The 18,584-nt window shown below is 35.3% G+C and overlaps 6 protein-coding genes across 6 annotated transcripts in view; 2 read left to right on the forward strand and 4 right to left on the reverse strand.

Annotated features, from left to right (window-relative positions):
* Window positions 1–5,985, reverse strand: part of LOC109582423 (AF4/FMR2 family member 4-like) — a 22,035-nt gene extending 16,050 nt beyond the window's left edge. Inside the window, exons 1-2 of the mRNA XM_019997124.1 lie at window positions 5,719–5,985; window positions 1,353–1,419 (exon numbers count right to left, since the gene is read on the reverse strand). Coding sequence (XP_019852683.1) covers window positions 1,353–1,419; window positions 5,719–5,735 — 84 coding nt within the window. The 5' untranslated portion in view covers window positions 5,736–5,985. The remainder of the gene's footprint in view (window positions 1–1,352; window positions 1,420–5,718) is intronic.
* Window positions 5,986–6,070: 85 nt separating this feature from the next.
* LOC100634984 (fatty acid hydroxylase domain-containing protein 2-like) lies at window positions 6,071–8,437 on the forward strand. Its single transcript, XM_003386896.3, has 7 exons — window positions 6,071–6,118; window positions 6,184–6,281; window positions 6,329–6,435; window positions 6,488–6,609; window positions 6,757–6,962; window positions 7,215–7,499; window positions 8,128–8,437. Exons 1-7 carry the CDS (start codon window positions 6,113–6,115, stop codon window positions 8,285–8,287), a joined length of 984 nt encoding a protein of 327 aa, XP_003386944.1. The 5' UTR covers window positions 6,071–6,112; the 3' UTR covers window positions 8,288–8,437.
* An 11-nt stretch (window positions 8,438–8,448) lies between these two features.
* Window positions 8,449–11,825, forward strand: LOC100635108 (fatty acid hydroxylase domain-containing protein 2-like). Its single transcript, XM_003386897.3, has 7 exons — window positions 8,449–8,541; window positions 8,590–8,693; window positions 9,250–9,356; window positions 9,408–9,529; window positions 9,611–9,816; window positions 10,121–10,405; window positions 11,544–11,825. Exons 1-7 carry the CDS (start codon window positions 8,536–8,538, stop codon window positions 11,704–11,706), a joined length of 993 nt encoding a protein of 330 aa, XP_003386945.1. The 5' UTR covers window positions 8,449–8,535; the 3' UTR covers window positions 11,707–11,825.
* Window positions 11,826–12,225: 400 nt separating this feature from the next.
* Window positions 12,226–14,085, reverse strand: LOC100635231 (sulfotransferase 1C2A-like). The gene is made up of 3 exons (XM_011405910.2): window positions 13,702–14,085; window positions 12,937–13,198; window positions 12,226–12,636 (listed from the first exon to the last, which is right to left on the reverse strand). Exons 1-3 carry the CDS (start codon window positions 14,008–14,010, stop codon window positions 12,305–12,307), a joined length of 903 nt encoding a protein of 300 aa, XP_011404212.1. The 5' UTR covers window positions 14,011–14,085; the 3' UTR covers window positions 12,226–12,304.
* Window positions 14,086–15,267: 1,182 nt separating this feature from the next.
* LOC100635356 (sulfotransferase 1C2A-like) lies at window positions 15,268–17,666 on the reverse strand. Its single transcript, XM_019997130.1, has 3 exons — window positions 17,285–17,666; window positions 16,519–16,780; window positions 15,268–15,710 (listed from the first exon to the last, which is right to left on the reverse strand). Exons 1-3 carry the CDS (start codon window positions 17,630–17,632, stop codon window positions 15,379–15,381), a joined length of 942 nt encoding a protein of 313 aa, XP_019852689.1. The 5' UTR covers window positions 17,633–17,666; the 3' UTR covers window positions 15,268–15,378.
* A 621-nt stretch (window positions 17,667–18,287) lies between these two features.
* The window catches only part of LOC100635485 (sulfotransferase 1C4-like), a 1,175-nt gene continuing 878 nt past the window's right edge, over window positions 18,288–18,584 (reverse strand). Inside the window, exon 3 of the mRNA XM_019997099.1 lies at window positions 18,288–18,326. Within this exon, the coding sequence (XP_019852658.1) occupies window positions 18,288–18,326 (39 nt within the window). The remainder of the gene's footprint in view (window positions 18,327–18,584) is intronic.

Consider the following 18,584-nt stretch of genomic DNA (forward strand, 5'->3'; position numbering starts at 1 on the left):
GAGAGGGAGTGAAAGGGGGGAGAGAGGGAGAGAAAGGGGGGAGAGAGGGAGGAAGAAAGGGAGAGAGGAGAGAGAGGGAGAGGGAGGGAGGGAGAGGAATAGATAGAAGAAACAAAATACATAATAATAATTACACTACTAGTATCAAAGTTCTCATATAGCATATTCATGATAAATGACACTCTACACATTCACGTACTACAACTTAATTCCCAGACTAATGAACGCTAAGAATACTATAATTACTACAAAGAGACTAGTAAACTAGAGACTACGTGCATACATCGCCAGTAGGAGAGTGGGCAGGACGATTGGGGAAAAAGCAAAAAGAGTGGGAGAGAATTAAGGAAATTAACGAAAGAGGGAGAGAACAGTACAGGAGGCAATTTACATGTACATGTACATGTAATGTTCAAAGAGAGAATGACATACATGTACTATATAAACTATGGTTTGAGGTACATGTATATATACATGTATGTATCAGTAACGTAAAGCCTGAGCTCCGAGTTGTCTGCCCTTGGCTTTGCCTCGGGCAGACATCTTGGGATAACTACTCACCTCAAAACTATGGTTTATGTAACATGTTATTTGAACATGGTGTACTGTAACTATACACATGTATATTCCATGCACATACATGTACATGTATATACTTTTGAGGTCCAGAAAGAATGACAATAAAAGAAAGTGAAAAAGAAAGTGTAGGGATTAACCATGAAGTAGTGGGACAAATTAAAAGAAGGGATAGCGAATAATATATATTATAATATATATACACGACCAGTCCATAACCAAGATAAGGGACAAGAGAGATAAGGCGTATACTTGTACAGTCATTATATAATCATGTTGACATGTTGTTCAGGTTTGTTCAAATGCATATAAGATGATTTGAGGGCTATACTTCGGAGCCATACTACAGGACCGTATGGGGATTCAATATAGGATACACATGTACCAGTACAAAGGCAACAGCTGCAAGAAATGGGTATTAATCATTACGATGCTAATTGAAGGCATTCTGTCTTTGTGTTCCTCTCTCTCTCTCCTTCCCTCTCTCTCTCTCTCTCTCTCTCTCCCTCTCCCTCTCCCTCTCTCTCTCTCTCTCTCTCTCTCTCTCTCCCTCTCCCCCTCCCCATTGACCAGCTGTGTTCTACATGTAGCTCTCTATTCTCAATCAATCATAAGGACAGCCCACAGCTATATACTGACAAAGGGCTTAGCTTCACCATAGCCAGCCTCTACTCCCAAGCACAAAAACCAGGCCACTCCCAGTCTTTCAATACTCACTACACAGTTTTGACTAAATAGCTAAGACCAGTATTCATCGAATATTAATGATAACTCACATCTCTGTTGCTAGAGGAGGCTTTCTTGTCCCGTTTGGAGGATGAGGACTCTCTATGCTGCTTAGATCTAGGGAAGAAGAGGAGGAGAGAAAATGGAGGAAGCGAAAGGAGAATAAGAGCATTGTAAGAAGAAGGTGAAAGGAGAGAAGGAAAGAGGAAGAGATAGGGTTTAGTAAAAATATGACACAATATGATATTACAGAGTATAGCTAATTGTGATTAGCTTGTTTGTATACAACAAATAAAGAGTAATCATGACACTTACTGATTCACTAATTATTGGTACAACAAAAAAATCTTTTACCAAAAATAATGAGATACATGTACATGTATGTGCATGCATGCATGTGCATATAAACCATACAGTTATACGTGTACATGTACTTATATGTACATGAAGGTTTGTGTGCAAATACAATCAGATCAATGTACACGTACATGTACATGTACACAGTAAACATGCAGGTTCTTTGTAAAAAAATGAGGCTTATGGTGTCTTTCAACTTCATGCTATGACCTCAAAACTCTCTCTTAAAATCGTTTTACTTCCTTAATGAGCAAAATCATTCCTTAATAGTGACAATTCCACCAACCAAACAGGAAGCTTCATCGACAAATCATCGTACAAAATTACAAATACCAACGTGAATGGCTTCAAGAGGATACAAATGTACATGTACATGTACTTGTAAAATTGATAAAAAGATAATGTAATATCATACATGCATTAAATGTAATTGTATTACAATTATAAAAATGCATTTTGGATCAAATCGCTCATACCGCCGTAGGCCAACTTTTCGTTTCTATTATTACATACAGCAAATGGCAAACACATGTACATGTACATGTACAGTACATGTATTGATAATAAGATAATACTCATGTATAGTTATTAGCCATAAATAGAAAGTTTTGGACTTGAATGTATTACCAGCTGTTAATTAATAAGGAGGCCAAGTTTCAATTTTATTATAACAAGAGTGAATGAATCCTACATATACTACAGCAACAAAACTGTACTTCATCCATAGTATAGGTACAGACTTTCTTCATTTGCTTCATTTACACGCTGCACATGTACATGTACATGTAGATGTGTGTACAGTAGACATTACATGTTTATTAGACGATAGAGTTTCCCCTAGCATTTGGTATAGACGGAGTATAAGGATCGCAATGTAATAATGTAATAATTTCATTTGTTGTAACCACAACACACACACATAAAGAAATGAATAACAACAGGACACAAAAGTAGAGGGAGAGGGAGAGAGAGAGGGGGGAGGGAGAAAGAGAGGGAGGAGGGAGAGGGAGGGAGGGAGGGGAGAGGGAGGGAGAGGGGAGAGGGAGGGAGGGAGGGGAGAGGGAGGGAGAGGAGAGGGAGTATAGAACAAGAAAGTACAAAGGGAAGAGATAAAAGACAGACAGAAAGACATTAGAAGGTGATAGACAGAAAGACATTAGAAGGTGATAAACAGAGAGACAGGCAGGTGGGACCAAAATGAAAGGTTTAGAAGAAGGAGGACCCCATTACCCAACCACACACACATGCATCAAATAACACACAAAGATTATATAGCCATAATGTTTAACAATTAAACAACTCGCAACACAAATCCAACACAGACCAATGATTTCTGACATATTTTCTCACAAGACAATCTACAACGAGTTGTTGTTTGTGTGTGTGTGTGTGTGATTGTGTATGCTGAGACTGCAGTGTTGGCAAATAATGAAAAGGAAAAGAGCAGCTGCTTTAAAAATAGCAGAGAGAGAGAGAGAGTAAAGTGAGCACAATTCAGGGTACGTACTGTAAAAACTGAACTGAACCCTTAAGACAATAACTGACAGTTTGGTTACATTGCAAGAGTAAACACGGAGAAAGAACATGTGTACATGTAAGCATGTAAGCCATTAGAAAAAGGGAAAGAGAGAGAGAGAAAGAGCTAGTGAACTCTATCTATCTCTCTCTCTCTCTCTCTCTCTCTCACACACACACACACACAGACACAAGCGGGCGCACAAAACCAATGTTTATTCAATATAATGACTATGTGAATGTTTTGCCTAAAAAGACAACCCACAGTTTATCAAGAGATCAACTCTAACCACTAGAATCAACATGCAGTTTCAGGATATGCAGAAATACGGCCACACACATAATAAAGCAACCCAATGCAATACAGTACAGAAATTGCATATGTGTAAATGTACATTTTATACATGTACAGTACTGGTTTTATAGTATACTGTACACTGTATTACACCACACACTATTGTAATACTAATAGTAGGAAAAATACATGCATAAGAACACTGTAAAGTCTACTATGTGTAATTCTTACTGCCATGAGTTAATGTTAAAAGTAGATGTACAATGTACATGTACATGGATGTACTCTCATACACTTTTTCTTAATTGTTGGCTTGCAAATCCTTCGGTAAAGAGTGTTAGTTTTATAGTGAGTTACAGTGATCAATAGAGGACATTAAAATCAAGTGCATTATGTCTATAGAGAACTACATGTCTCTGTACATGGACACCATGATGTAAAAATAAATGGAATAAATGATGACAAAGTCTTGTTAACAAATGTGCTTGTACAGGTACATGTAATAATGGTCTGTTTATTTTATTTATTTCCCTTCTCTTCTCTCTATAGTGCAGCTCTCCTCACACTCCATCAGTCATATTCTGAGTACAGTTATGATAATAACTTACATAGAAAAATGACATCATCTTACAGCAAGTGTTCCTTTTAAATCCCTCTTACTCAAAATTTACTATAGTTTAAGGGACTCCCTCTCCCTCCCTCTCACACCTTCTCTCTTAAGTAAACAGTTAATATAGAGACAGCTATAGCTCTCTGTACAGTCACTAATAAGCACTTGCTAATGTGCCATACCACCATGAATGAAGAGTAAATTGATAGATAAGACAAACAACTCCAGGTTGCATGGCAACAGATAGAGAGCAAAACAGGCACTATGGTAATAATGCATTAGAGCAAAACATAATATTTGGAGGAGATGGCACTGAAAGATACTTTCAAGGGGAAGTTGTACAGGGCTATGTAATTACTTCTGATGTCATGTACTTGTCAGTGACAAGCACCCAATGGCAGCAGCTGTGTATGACTAAGATCTGAAATAACAACATTCACTACATACATGTATACAGGCACAGTATGAGGTCCATGCACATACATGTATTAGAGGGTTGTATAAATAAGGGTGGATTGGGTATTGCATGGTGGGAGAGATGAATCTCTTTCTGGAGGGAAATGGAACTGATTAAGTAATCCGATACACAAAGAAAGCAGAAGGAAAGAAGGATATTGAATAGAAAGGAAGAGGGAGAAGCTATAAAGAGAGAGAGAGGGGGGTGTATGTGTAAAAGAAATTGAGGGTGCATGGTCAATTAGGCACAGGTGTATATACTGTTCAGTCCTCCCCAACAATACACCAGCTGCAATAAAACACATTAACACTTGACGCATTCTCCATAGGCGCATGCACAACAACTACAACTTGATATCAGAGTATGACTATGGAGTATATACACATGCATGCATATGTATAATAAGTCACTAGGCATACCAATGGCTATGCAGCAATGACTTTGGTCAAGCATGGAGTTAAGACAAAGTGGGGTATGCACGCATGCTGGAATATGTACTACGCCTACGCCGACAATTTTAAAATAATTTACTGCTTTACACGTTTAAGAATTCCTCATTGAAAACATTATATACTTTTTGCCATAATGAAATAATGTTGACACATGTTTATCAGTAGGGCCTGTTTGCAAATATAAACAAAACTACAAAACATTAAGAGAGAGGGAGGGAGGGAGGGAGGAAGCATTAACATGAGATAAAAGGAGAGGGCATTTTACCCCAAATACCATTTTATTCCAAATACATGTACATGTACATAAAGTCATTACATAGTTACATGTAGATACATGCATTTACATACAAGTACATGTAAATGAACAGATGTACTTGCAGAAAGCAACAATGAAAATGACAATTGAAAGAGAGAGAGAGAAATAGAGACATGATGTAGAGAATAAAGATATAAATTGAGAGTAAAAACAAAATGAAAGTGGTCAAAGGATGAGGGGAAATAGCAAAGACATGAAAGAAAGGATAAACATCAAAGACTATATACTACATACACAGATGCACCATCATATTAACAACCCAACATGCAGTGATGGGGCAAAAGTACACCATAACTTGAATATCAAGAGCTAATTTCAAATATAAATCTTGAATGAAGACCTTTATTTATGGTTACTCGAAGCGCTATTGCACATTAGCGAAGGATGCAGTAAAAGATATCCGCTCAAACTCACCTCTTACTGCTCTCCATATCTCCAATGGAGCTTTCTCCAGTGGTGGGCTCCTGCCGCTTGAGCGAGTGTGATAAAGGAGGAGGAGGAGGGAGAGAATGAGAGTAGAGAACAAGTATTCTGTTCCGCTGGTCTGCTGCTGGTTGTGGTACTGCTACGAGTTAGCATGGAACGGGACGGCTCTGACTTCTCTTGGTAGACGAGGAGAAAAAGGAAAAAGAGAAGGAAAGAGAGAGAGTAGAAAGGAGTAGAAGATTGAAAGAATAGAGTGAAGAATACAGAATGGGGAAGCTCCTGTCAATCACTCAGCAAATTAATTAACCACACCCACACGATGGGTTAGCAGGCGTGGTCGTTTTAACTTTGACCACACCCTTGTCACCTTTTTTTGCAAAGAATGAAGGTAACAAAACAAAATTTACATGTATATATTTTCGTTGTATCTTTTCCACCTTTTTGCCTATTCAGTTTTGTGTAGCAGCACCACTAGAAGCTACCAAGAAAGGGATATTCATTCTCAGTACAGCTTTGATAGTGTTTGTGGCAATCAGCAACTCACTACAATGGTAAAATGGCATATATTATTAGTACTAGATTTTAACTGGTCTTATAGGCACATGGAAGAGTTTTGGGGTGCATCTAAAGCTTTCTTTGTCGAGAAATGGGCGTATATTTATTACAATTTCGGTTATGAGAATTTTTTCGTTATGTACATCCTGGGTAAGTTGAATTCTCCTCTCTTTCTTTTTATCGATTTTTAATCCACATTTAGGGACATCTATATACGGCCTTGTCGTTTATACTTTTATTAATATGTTATTTGGTTTTGTCGATGTCACTGGAAGGCCTCAAATATTCAAGAAATACAAGATTCAAGATACCAAGAATTTTCCTGTAAGAACGAAAATTGGTATAATTTTGAATGTGATACCCACAGTCCTTAGCCATATTTTAAAATCTACCATTCTTTATATCCATTTTTGCATCAATTATTATCAGTTTTGCATCATAGTTTTTCTCTATTTTTATCTCTTTCTCCAGGTTGATCCTGCTAAATACAAGAAATGTCTCCAAGTTGTGACTTTTAATTCTCTCCTCATCGGTCCTCTCTTCCTTGTAGTATCCTCCCCCATTGCTTACTGGCGGGGACTCAATTGTGGCTACCAGCTGCCAACATTCCCTCAAGTTATCTGCCAGCTGATAGTATTCACTGTATCTGTTGAAACGGGATTCTATTACATGCACAGGTTCTTAATACCATATAGTGTTTTTTTTTGAGGATTTTTAAAGATTTGCGAAATTAAATCCCATGAAAATTAATTTAATACGGTACAAGATGGCAGAATAGTGGAAATTTGCAAAATTAATTTCGTTAACCTCCGGATACAGGTTATTTGCAAAAAATTATTATCCTCGAAAAAAACATGATATACCACTTTTACTTGGTGATTTACAACTTTTACCTTCTCTCTCTCTCCCATCTCTTTCTTTTTTTCTAGATTATTTCATCACCGGTCTCTTTATTCTCGTATACACAAAATCCATCACGAGTGGACAGCTCCTATCAGCCTAGCCTCCGTCTATTGTCACCCAATTGAGCACTTTTGCTGTAATATTTTCCCGATAATGCTCGGTCCTATAATCTTGGGTACCTGGTTTAGCAACCATCTTTCAGCAGTTTGGTTGTGGGTGGCGATTGCTATCGTCAATACCACGTTTTCTCATTGCGGCTATCACCTGCCTTTCTTGTCATCGCCCGAGGGACATGACTTCCATCACAGCAAGTAAGTTTGCATGGTTTATATACCTTAAGCCTACTATTATTTGTGTCTACTAATTTTAGCGAAATCAGCAAAAGTCATGTTTAGCGTTACTAATTTTAGCGTTTTTAACCAAATTAACTATAAATAATAACCATTGTAATGAATAATAATTATTTTGGCGTCTATTTAATTTAGTGGTTTAAAGCTCTCTCGCTAATATAGCTAAATTTAGTAGACGCTAAAAATAGTAGGCTTAGGGCATGTAGGAAATTGAATGTACTAAATGAGAATTTAGTAGCGATTCTGGTCAAATGTTAGGAATTCAAAATTTACTGTTTATTATTTGAAGATATGCACAAAAAATGTTTTACCGTATAGCGGGTATATTTCGTCTGGGAAAATGTTCGTTCTAAGCAGGATTAGAAATTTTTGTTCATTTTATTTTCGTTCTGAGCAGCCATTTTGCACACGTGGCATTGAGGAAACGCCCTTTTCGTTTGGAAAATGTTTGTTCCAAAAGGAATGAGAACGAAAAGAACGAAATTAAACTCGAACGGAATATACCCGCTATATGGTATGAGATATAAAGTGAACTGTAACAATATTTGATCCTTTAATCCACCTATAATCATCATTCTTATTCTCATAGGTTTAATCAGAACTTTGGTGTATTGGGTATACTTGACAGACTACATGGAACAGATAACGTATTTGTTAACAGCATTGAACACAAGAGGCACTTTATATTACTGGGACTCTCATCAGCTAAAGAATTAGTACCAGACGATAAGAAAATGGCAATGGATTAGAGTAGTATTTATATTTTTATTAGTCAGGTTGTCTGTGTTTATTTATAATTATTATATTGTCTGTCAGTGTGATTTTCATTTATAAGTTGTGCGTTGAAAATTTGAAATCAATCAATTTGGGGGGAGGTTTATTACTTCCCGTTTCATTAATTAAAATTTTTGGCATTATCCTTTCGGTATACTTCGAGGGTTACTTCTCTATCGTTTCAAAAATAGGGTAGTCTTCTGTATTATAAAGCCGGACAACTATGAAGGTGAAATTTGTTAATTTACAAGTTTTATTCATCCTTCTTCTCCATCAGTTCCGTGAGAGGATAACAGGGGCACTAGAAGCTACCAAGAAAGGGATATTCATTCTGAGTACAGCTTTGATAGTGTTTGTGGCAATCAGCAACTCACTATTATGGTAAAGAAATAGCTAGGAATATGTGTTTAGGGCATCTTCACATTGACAATTAATACAAGAATGCTGAAATATAAAATGTTATATAATAGCAGCATTCCAGTATCTATGATAGCAGCCATTGTAGATATATCTACTGATCTACATGACAGTGTTGCATGGTTACATACTACCTGATACTGATATCTATATACTTACGATGAATCATTCACATATTTGGGGTAGTACATCAATTATTAACAGTAAAGACAAATGTCAGTTTTAGATTGAGAATTGAATTTATGTAAGCAATTGAAAGTAAAAGCTATGCATGTACATGTACGTAGTACACACGTATATTTCATTTGAATCACACCTCCATTTAATGATACACATGTGGGAGTTGAGAATGATGCAATACTCATTTACCTTGTAAGATCTAAAATATTGATAGCATGCTATTAATGGTTTTGTGGTTTGTCAGAATGTTAATTAACAATTTACTAAATAACAATAATAGCTTGTTGTTGATGATGTTAGCAAATTGAAATTACGAATCACTCATTATTATTTATCATAGGCATATGGAAGAGTTTTGGGGTGCGTCTAAAGCTTTCTTTGTTGAGAAATGGGCGTATATCTATTACAATTTCGGTTATGAGAATTTTTTCATGATGTACATCCTGGGTAAGACGAGTTCTCTGTCCTAAATTATTATAACAATCAATAATATTCTAGGGACTTCTGTTGTTGGATCGATTGCTTACATTTCTACGAACCTATTTTTTGGTTTTATTGATCTCAATGCTTCACCTCAGTTTATTAAAAAGTATAAGATACAAGACACAAAGAACTTTCCAGTAAGAAAGCAAAGAGAATAAGAAATACATATATTGTATATTCATTTGCCTGTTGCTTCAATGTCTATCCTTTCTCAATAGGTTGATCCAGTTAAATATAAAAAGTGTCTCAAGCTCTCAGTATTCAATAGCTATGTTGTTGGTTTTATCTTCCTAACAGTATCCTCCCCCATTGCTTACTGGCGGGGACTCAGTTGCAGCTATCAGCTGCCAACATTCCCTCAAGTTATCTGCCAGCTGATAGTATATGCTCTATCAGTTGAGCTAGTGTTCTATTACATGCACAGGTAATCTATTATTATGGACTATATACTGTATGGAAGGAAATTTGGAGGTAGTTAAATTTGGCGAATTTGGCGTTTTGATAGCCATTTGCCAAAATAAAAATCCGCCATTTTGAGCCATTATATGCATGCTCAATGGCACATGGCCACAAATTCGCCAAATTAAAATTCGCCAATCATCAAAATTTAGCAATTCGCCAAAATTTAGTCCCTCCAAAATATCCTTTTGTGTGGTATCACTATTGGTGCTAATACTAATTTGCTTTTCTCTTTCTTCACTACCTTCCTCTCTCTCTCTTTTTTCTAGATTATTTCATCATCGGTTTCTTTATTCTCGTATACACAAGATCCATCACGAGTGGACAGCTCCTATCAGCCTAGCCTCCGTCTATTGTCATCCGATTGAGCACTTCTTTGTTAATTTATTGTCCACTCTATCCGGTCCTCTCATCCTTGGAAGCTACTTCAATAATCACGTTGGATCGGTCTGGCTGTGGGTTGTGATGGCTCTTGTTAATTCAACGTACACTCATAGTGGATACCATTTGCCTTTTGTTTCCTCTAACGAAGCACATGACTTCCATCACAGCAGGTCAGTTTATTATGTACAATATGACTAGGAATTATAGTAGAATAATGAACTTATTGTTACTCAGAGTGGAATATCATGATTTAAAATAAACAATTCTCTTCGGGCCATTTTTAATAAAATGGTTTGGAGCAACTTTTAAAATTCATTAAAAATCCAATTTTGATTGGAATCGGTTCAAACTTTCTACATAGCATAAGCACATGTATATGCATCAGAAAATGTAATAAAAGTGGAGAATTTTTTCTTTTCAATTTTGGTGAAATTTGACCCGAGACCATGTACTATAGTACAGGGACTTTAGCTCAATTTTGGATCAACTTTAAAAATTTGTAAAAAATCTAATTTTGATCAAAATCAGTTCAAACTTGCTACACAAAATAGGAACATGTATATGTATCAGGGAAAATTTTTTTAAATGGTAAATTTTCTTCTTTTTAATTTTGGCAAAATTTGACCCGAAACCGTGTGCTATAGTACAGGGACTTTGGCCTGATTTTGGAGCAACTTTAAAAATTCTTTAAAAATCTAATTTTGATCAGAATCAATTCAAACTTTTAATACGAAATAGGAACGTGTATATGTGTCAGAAAAAATTTTTAAATTGAGAATTTTCTCCTTTTCAATTTTGGCAAAATTTGGCCCGAGACCGTATACTATAGTACAGGGACTTTGGCCTGATTTTGGAACAATTTCAAAAATTTGTAAAAAATCTACAATTGATCAAAATTAGTTCAAACTTGCTACACAAAATAAGAACATGTATATGTATCAGGGAAATTTTTTAAATGGTGAATTTTCTTCTTTTCAATTTTGGCGAAATTTGGCCCGAGACCGTGTACTATATAGTACAGGGACTTTGGCCTGATTTTGGAACAACTTTATAAATTTGTAAAAACCTAACTCTACACGACACAAGTACTGTATCAGAAAAAATTATTAAAATGGAGAATTCTCTCATAGCCATTTTAAATAAAAATACTATTGGTGACTATGTATAGTATAGCTAATCGACTATATTATAGCAGGGGTTATGCCAAAATATTACATTTTACTATTACTCCTGATTATTACACTATTCTCATGCTTGATGTATGATGCTGCTGTGATAGTATAAATTAATGCATTCTTCTCATAATAGGTTTAATCAGAACTTTGGTGTATTGGGTATCCTTGACAGACTACATGGAACAGATAACGTATTTGTTAACAGCATTGAATATAAGAGGAACATCATATTAATGGGACTTTCATCGGCTAAAGAAGTAGTGCCAGACGATAAGAAGATGAAAATGACCAATTGAAAATAGATTAGAGAAGTATCATTAAAGAACTTATTAGACTGTAGTAGTAGCAGTGTTCACCTTCACAACAATTATTTCAGTCCTTTTAGTTTAATTCTTAATAGTGACAAATTAATGCATATTGCAAGTTGATCACGAAATGAGAATTTTAATTATAAAAAAGGGCTTAGTGCATAGTAGATTTTCAAAAAAATGTCGGCTCTTTTTAATTCATTCAGATCACTCCCGTCAATTTAAATTCATCATTTAGTGCTGAAGATAGTGAAGACTGACAGCTGAGGAAGAAGATGGTCTTGACTTTCTACACAACATATACATGCATAGAAAATATTATTAAAATAGAGATTTCTCAACTTTTCAATTTTAGCAAAATTGTGGAGCAACTTCAAAAATTCTTTAAAAATTCATCAATTTTCATCAAACTTTCTACACAGCATAAATACATGTATCAAAAAATTATAAAAATTGAGAATTTTCTCATAGCCATTTTTAATGAATAACCTATACTATCGTCAAGTCCAGAGATATCCATTTATATTGAAATTTGAATAATAGTAACTATAATTATTACGACCTAGGCTAGATTATCGTAGAGTGATTAAATGCCAAAATCTAATCCACTCCCGTCCATTTTCTTATGATAAACGGCGTCAAATCGTGCTGTCTGCTCTGGACTGAGATGATTCTTCCAATCTCCAATGACACCTTTACGCATATGAGAATAATCCTTCTTATATTTCTTGCCAAAACGGGAGGTGTCCAAGTTGAGGAGAGGGTTGGCCTTCATTTTATCGAAAGTGCATTCCTCAGCAATTGCATTAATAGTGGGCTCGTCAAGGTTATGACCCATAAACTGAGATATGGTCCTTATTGACTTGTGGAGGTCTTTTTTCATCTCTTCAAATCTGACAATAAGGATATTACTAGCATCTGTAATTGAAAGAGGAAAAAATAACATTACGTAGAAAATAAATGATTAGTTATTATTGTTACTGATTGCTTGTCATTATCATTATTATTAACAGTTAATTATTATAAAGCAATAAGAATTACTATCAAGTTTTAGTTAATTATAATAATCCTATTATTAATTATTATAATAAGCAATATATTCTTATTGCTTATTATAATAAAATATAGCAAAACATGTATAATTCTTTATGCGTGTTTTGCTATATTTTTTAGTTCTTTGTGTGTGAATTTTTTATTAACTTCATAATTATAGCAAACCTCTATGCTCCCACCATTGCAAAACGTGGTCAAACCACGACCCGTATAAGGGCTTCTCATTCACAAACATCTCAAAATAATCGTCAAATTTTATCTTGTGCTTCCTCTCAATAACGACATAGTAATAATGATGGGAAGAGATGAAGACATCTTTAGGATTCCTCATGACATAAATGTACTTGGCTGGCGATTTATGAGGCTCCCCGCCAGGCACCATGGGGTAAGGCATGTGAGACCCTAAAGTACGAGGGTATGGAATAGCCTGCAATGATAAGAGGTGTTATAATAAGCTGTTTCCACATACGGTAAACGCCTGTAGAAGCTCTGACAATAACTAAAGCCTGGTTTCCATATAGTCATACAACAGCCTTTTTTTACAACAAAGCTGCAACAATCATGGAGATAGAAATCAACAACAATTCCATGCTAACCACAAAATCCATACAACAGCCAGAAACCAGGCTTAATTAAGCCCAGCATACACTGAGCAACTTTGTTGCTGGCAACTTGTGGTCAGACCTTTGATGTGGTTGAGTAACACTGGGCAACATGTTGCAGAAAGTAGAGTAGAGAGACTTTCCACTTCTCATCACATCAAAGGTACTGGCGACAAAGTTGCTTCACCACAAAGTTGCATAATTTTCAATTTAAAATCTTTTAATATTCTAAAGTTATGAGTGTGCACCAATTAGTTCTACAGCCCATGTTCAATAATAGAGCTACAGTATAATGTCTCCATAGATATACAAACATGATTTCACTCACCATTCCAAACTCCTTTCCATCTTCTTCCGGCCAGGAGGCAGAATCAGCCAAATGCATCTTTGACAGTGGGACTGTGTCACCAGTGATAGAGCCAGAGAGTTCTTGGACCTTCTCTTTGATTAGTTTGACTTGACCAACGGTCCAAATTGTCCCTGATTTAGGGTAGCTGGTGACAAAGGTGTCATCAGACTGGAGAGGAAAGTCCAGCACTTTCTTGTACTTTTCTTCTCTTAGCACGTGGTTAGGAAACAGTATACCATTCACGAAGTGATCTCCATCCCACAATACGTCGCTGTTTGGGGTAGACATAAAAAAAAAACAAGCTCTAAAGGCCAAAAATAGTGGTTCCTTTGCTGTTGTAATTAAGCAACATCCGAGGCAACATCTTGCCAAGAATATTCTATTTTTGGTAACATGTTAATTATAGTGTTGTGTATGAACTTATGAGTTATGAAGGCCGGCTTGAAATAACCACAAAGTTGCATGCAACAATGTTGCCTCGTGATAGCAACTACGCCCACGCACACACAATTAATTTGTATGCATTGAGTGGTCAAACTGCACTATAAGGCAAACCACATAGTCATTATAAAGGAATATATTCACTAGACTAAGTAAAAAAATACACAATACAAGCATCTGTTATACCTAAAAACCAGTTACAGAACCATTGGTATTTTTTAATAGAGAAGGCTTCAAGCTTTAAGAAAATGCCAAAATATTTTTGTCCCATATTAAATAAATGTATATAAGAGGCATAAAAATAATTATTCTGCACAAGACAATTATGATTCAAAAACTTGAGAGAAAATGCCTATTGTGTAGAAAGGCTAGTGTCTCTAATATGATGATTTATTCTAATTTGGAGAAAAAGCAAGAGATTTCTTAGAAAAGCATCTTGAAAAAGCTCTGCCACAAAATGCAAGAAAGAGCTGCTCAAGTCTCAGCATCAGCCAGCGGTTACTTCATACACTCCTAAATGGAGAGGTGACCAACAACTACTTCATGTATATGTACCTTAACTGTAACAAGACAAGTATATAATGACTGTATAATCAGCAAACAACTTTTTGCACCAAATGACAAGATCAAGATTTGACAGCTATCAGGAATTGTCAGAGCTGATGCTGCTTCCACTGACCCTGTACTACTCTGTAAAGCTCATTAGTACGAAATATAATGAATTTCATCCATCCCTTCAATCTAAATCTTGTGATGGCTCTCCTAAACTGGGGCCAGCACATTTACTCATTTTAATTGTAAGGTTGAGATATACCCTCTAAGTAGGTATGTCTCAACTTCCTACACAAGGTAAGTACATGTATATGTATCAGAAAAAATTATTAAAATAAAGATCTTCCTACTTTTCAATTTTAGCAAAATTTGGCCCTTAACCATGTACAAGGACTTTGGCCCCATTTTGGAGCAACTTCAAAAATTCTTTAAAAATCCAATTTTCATCAAAATCATTTTAAACTTTCTACACAGCATAAATACATGCATAAAAAAATTATAAAAATTGAGAATTCTCTCATAGCCATTTTTAATAAATACCCTGTTCAATCGTCAAGTCCAGAGAGATCCATTTAGCTATATTAAAATTTAAAAAATAAATATTATAATAGTAACTATAATAATATGACCTAAGCTAGATTTAATATCGTTCATTTAGAGCAATTAAATGCCAAAATCTAATCCACTCCCGTCTATTTTTTTATGATAAACGGCGTCAAATTTTGCTGTCTGCTCAGGGCTGAGATGATTCTTCCAATCTCCAACGACACCTTTACGCATATAAGTATAATCCTTGTTATATTTTTTGCCGAAGCGGGAGGTGTCTAAGTTGAGGAGAGGGTTGGCCTTCATCCTATCAAAAGTGCATTCCTCAGCAATTGCATTAATAGTGGACTCGTCAAGGTTGTGACCCATAAACTGAGATATAGTCCTTATTGACTTGTGGAGGTCTTTTTTCATCTCTTCAAACCTGACAATGAGAATATTGCTAGCATCTGTAATTGAAAGAGGAAATAACATTACATTGAAAGTAATATTATGACTTGTTATTATTGTTAATATTTATAATATCTAAAAAGCAAGTTTATATGCATTCATGTCAGTGTTGTTTAGTTCATGATTTACATTTTAGTTTTAGTTATGGTACTTTAGAACAAAGCATATTTAGTTCCAGTTCTAGTTATAGTAAAGCCTCAGACTATTTATTTTAGTTATGATTATGTGATACCATTTTCTTTTAGCTATAGTTATAGTTAACTAATACAACACTGATTCATGTATTATCAAGCCTACAGTACTGATGTCCTACAACTAGGCCATTGGGTTTATAGGGAGAACCCGGTTCTCAGGGTTCCCAAGGGCTGAGAGACCCAAGACCTGAGATCTTGAAGCAGCATTGGGCGACTAAGAACCTGTGAAAGTCTCATCCTTATCCCACATTCCTATAAAAAGCTATTCCAATTTTTCTTGGTCCAAACTAAGTTGGGACATAGTATAGTAATGCTGTACCAATATATGATACACCAATTTATTGTTTCTTGTTATTATCGTTATTATTAACTGTTAATTATTATTATGCAACTCAAAGCAATAAAAATTTCTATCAAGTTTTAGTTAATTGTGATAAACCTATTTTTAATTATTATTAATTACTATTATAATTATTATAATAAGCAATATTCTTATTGCTTATTATAATAAAATAAATTATAGCAAAACATGTATAATTCTTTATGCATGTTTTGCTATATTTTTTAGTTCTTTGTGTGTGAATTTTTTATTAACTTCATAATTATAACAAACCTCTATGCTCCCACCATTGCAAAACGTGGTCAAACCATGACCCGTATAAGGGGTTCCCATTCACAAACATCTCAAAATAATCATCAAATTTTATCTCGTTCTTCCTCTTGATAACAACATAGAAATAATGATGGAAGGAGATGGAGACATCTTTAGGATTCCTCATGACATAAATGTACTTGGCTGGTGATTTATGAGGCTCCCCGCCAGGCACCATGTGGTAAGGCATGTGAGACCCTAAAGTACGAGGGTACGGAATAGCTTATAATGATAAGAGGTGTTATATTTGCTGATTTCAGATATGGTAAATGCCTGTATAGTAGAAGCTCTGTGACAAAAACTAAAGTTTGGTTTCCATATAGCCATACAACAGCCTTTTTTACAACACTGTTGTAACAATCTTTTACAACACTGTTGCAACAATCTTTTACAGCAAAGCTGCAACAATCTTTTACAGCAAAGCTGCAACAATTGTGGAGATAGAAATCAAAGGTATATCTCTACAACAATTGTATGCTAACCACAGAATCCATACAACAGCCAGAAACCAGGCTTATAATCTAAACAATAAAAATGTAGTGCTTTTGCATTGTGTGGGCTTTGGAATTTTTGCAAATTTTAATTTTCAAATAATTATTTCAAATTTTTAAATAATTATTTTAAAGCAACATTTAGTTTTATAGCCCATACACTTCAATCATTTAATAATAGATCAGATCTAGAGTAGATCTATATAATTATAATAACAATTATATATGTCACTCACCATTCCAAGCTCCTTTCCATCTTCTTCCGGCCAGCAGGCAGAATCAGCCAAATGCATCTTTGACAGTGGGACTGTGGCACCAGAGATAGAGCCAGAGAGTTCTTGGACCTTCTCTTTGATTAGTTTGACTTGACTTACGGTCCAAATTGTCCCTGATTTAGGGTAGCTGGTGACAAAGGTGTCATCAGACTGGAGAGGAAAATCCAGCACCTTCTTGTACTCCTCTTCTCTCAGCACTGGGTCAGGAAACAGTATACCATTCACGAAATGATCTCCATCCAACAATACGTCGCTGTTTGGGGTAGACATTAAAAAAAACAAGCTCTGTAAACGACCAACCGGAAACATAGATCTACACTTGGCAACATTGTAGCTTGAAACTTCGTGGTTAGATCTACTTTGATCTTTGTGGCTTCGAGTTGACCACTAGTAGCCACAAAGTTGCATGGAACAATGTTGCCCTTTTTATGATAGCTTTTAGCAAGATCATCTATAATAAAATCTATGATTATAGGAACGACCTGGGGTTTCGCCCCCAGGTCATAAAAATTATAAGGTAGAGAATTCTCTCATACCCATTTTAAATGAAATACCATGTACTATCGTCAAGTTCAGAGAGATCCATTTATATTAAAATTAAAAAAATAAATAATTATAATAGTAACTATAATAATATGACCTATGCTAGATTATTGTTCATTTTAAAGCGCTTAAATGCCAAAATCTAATCCACTCCCGTCTATTTTCTTATGATAAACGGCGTCAAATTTTGCTGTCTGCTCTGGGCTCAGATGATTCTTCCAATCTCCAACGACACCTTTACGCATAAAAGTACGATCCTTGTTAAATATTTTGGTGTAGCGGGAGGTGTCCAAGTTGAGGAGAGGGTTGGCCTTCATCCTATCAAAAGTGCATTCCTCAGCAATTGCATTAATAGTGGGCTCGTCAAGGTCGTGACCCATAAACTGAGATATGGTCCTTATTGACTTGTGGAGGTCTTTTTTCATCTCTTCAAATCTGACAATGAGAATATTGCTAGCATCTGTAATGAAGAGAAAAATAACATTACATAGAAAATCAATGATTTGTTATTATTGTTACTAATTGCTTGTTGTTGTTATTATTATTATTATTATTATTATTATTATTATTATTATTATTGTTATTATTATTATTATGCATGTCAAAGCAATAAGAAAAGCATCCTATATTTAATCTATCAAGTTTACTTGTTTGTGTGCGTGAATTTTTTATTAACTCCATAATAACAAACCTCTATGCTCCCACCATTGCAAAACGT

This window comes from Amphimedon queenslandica, unplaced genomic scaffold (genome assembly GCF_000090795.2).
Source record: "Amphimedon queenslandica unplaced genomic scaffold, v1.1 AMPQUscaffold_13384, whole genome shotgun sequence".
Lineage (NCBI taxonomy): Eukaryota > Metazoa > Porifera > Demospongiae > Haplosclerida > Niphatidae > Amphimedon > Amphimedon queenslandica.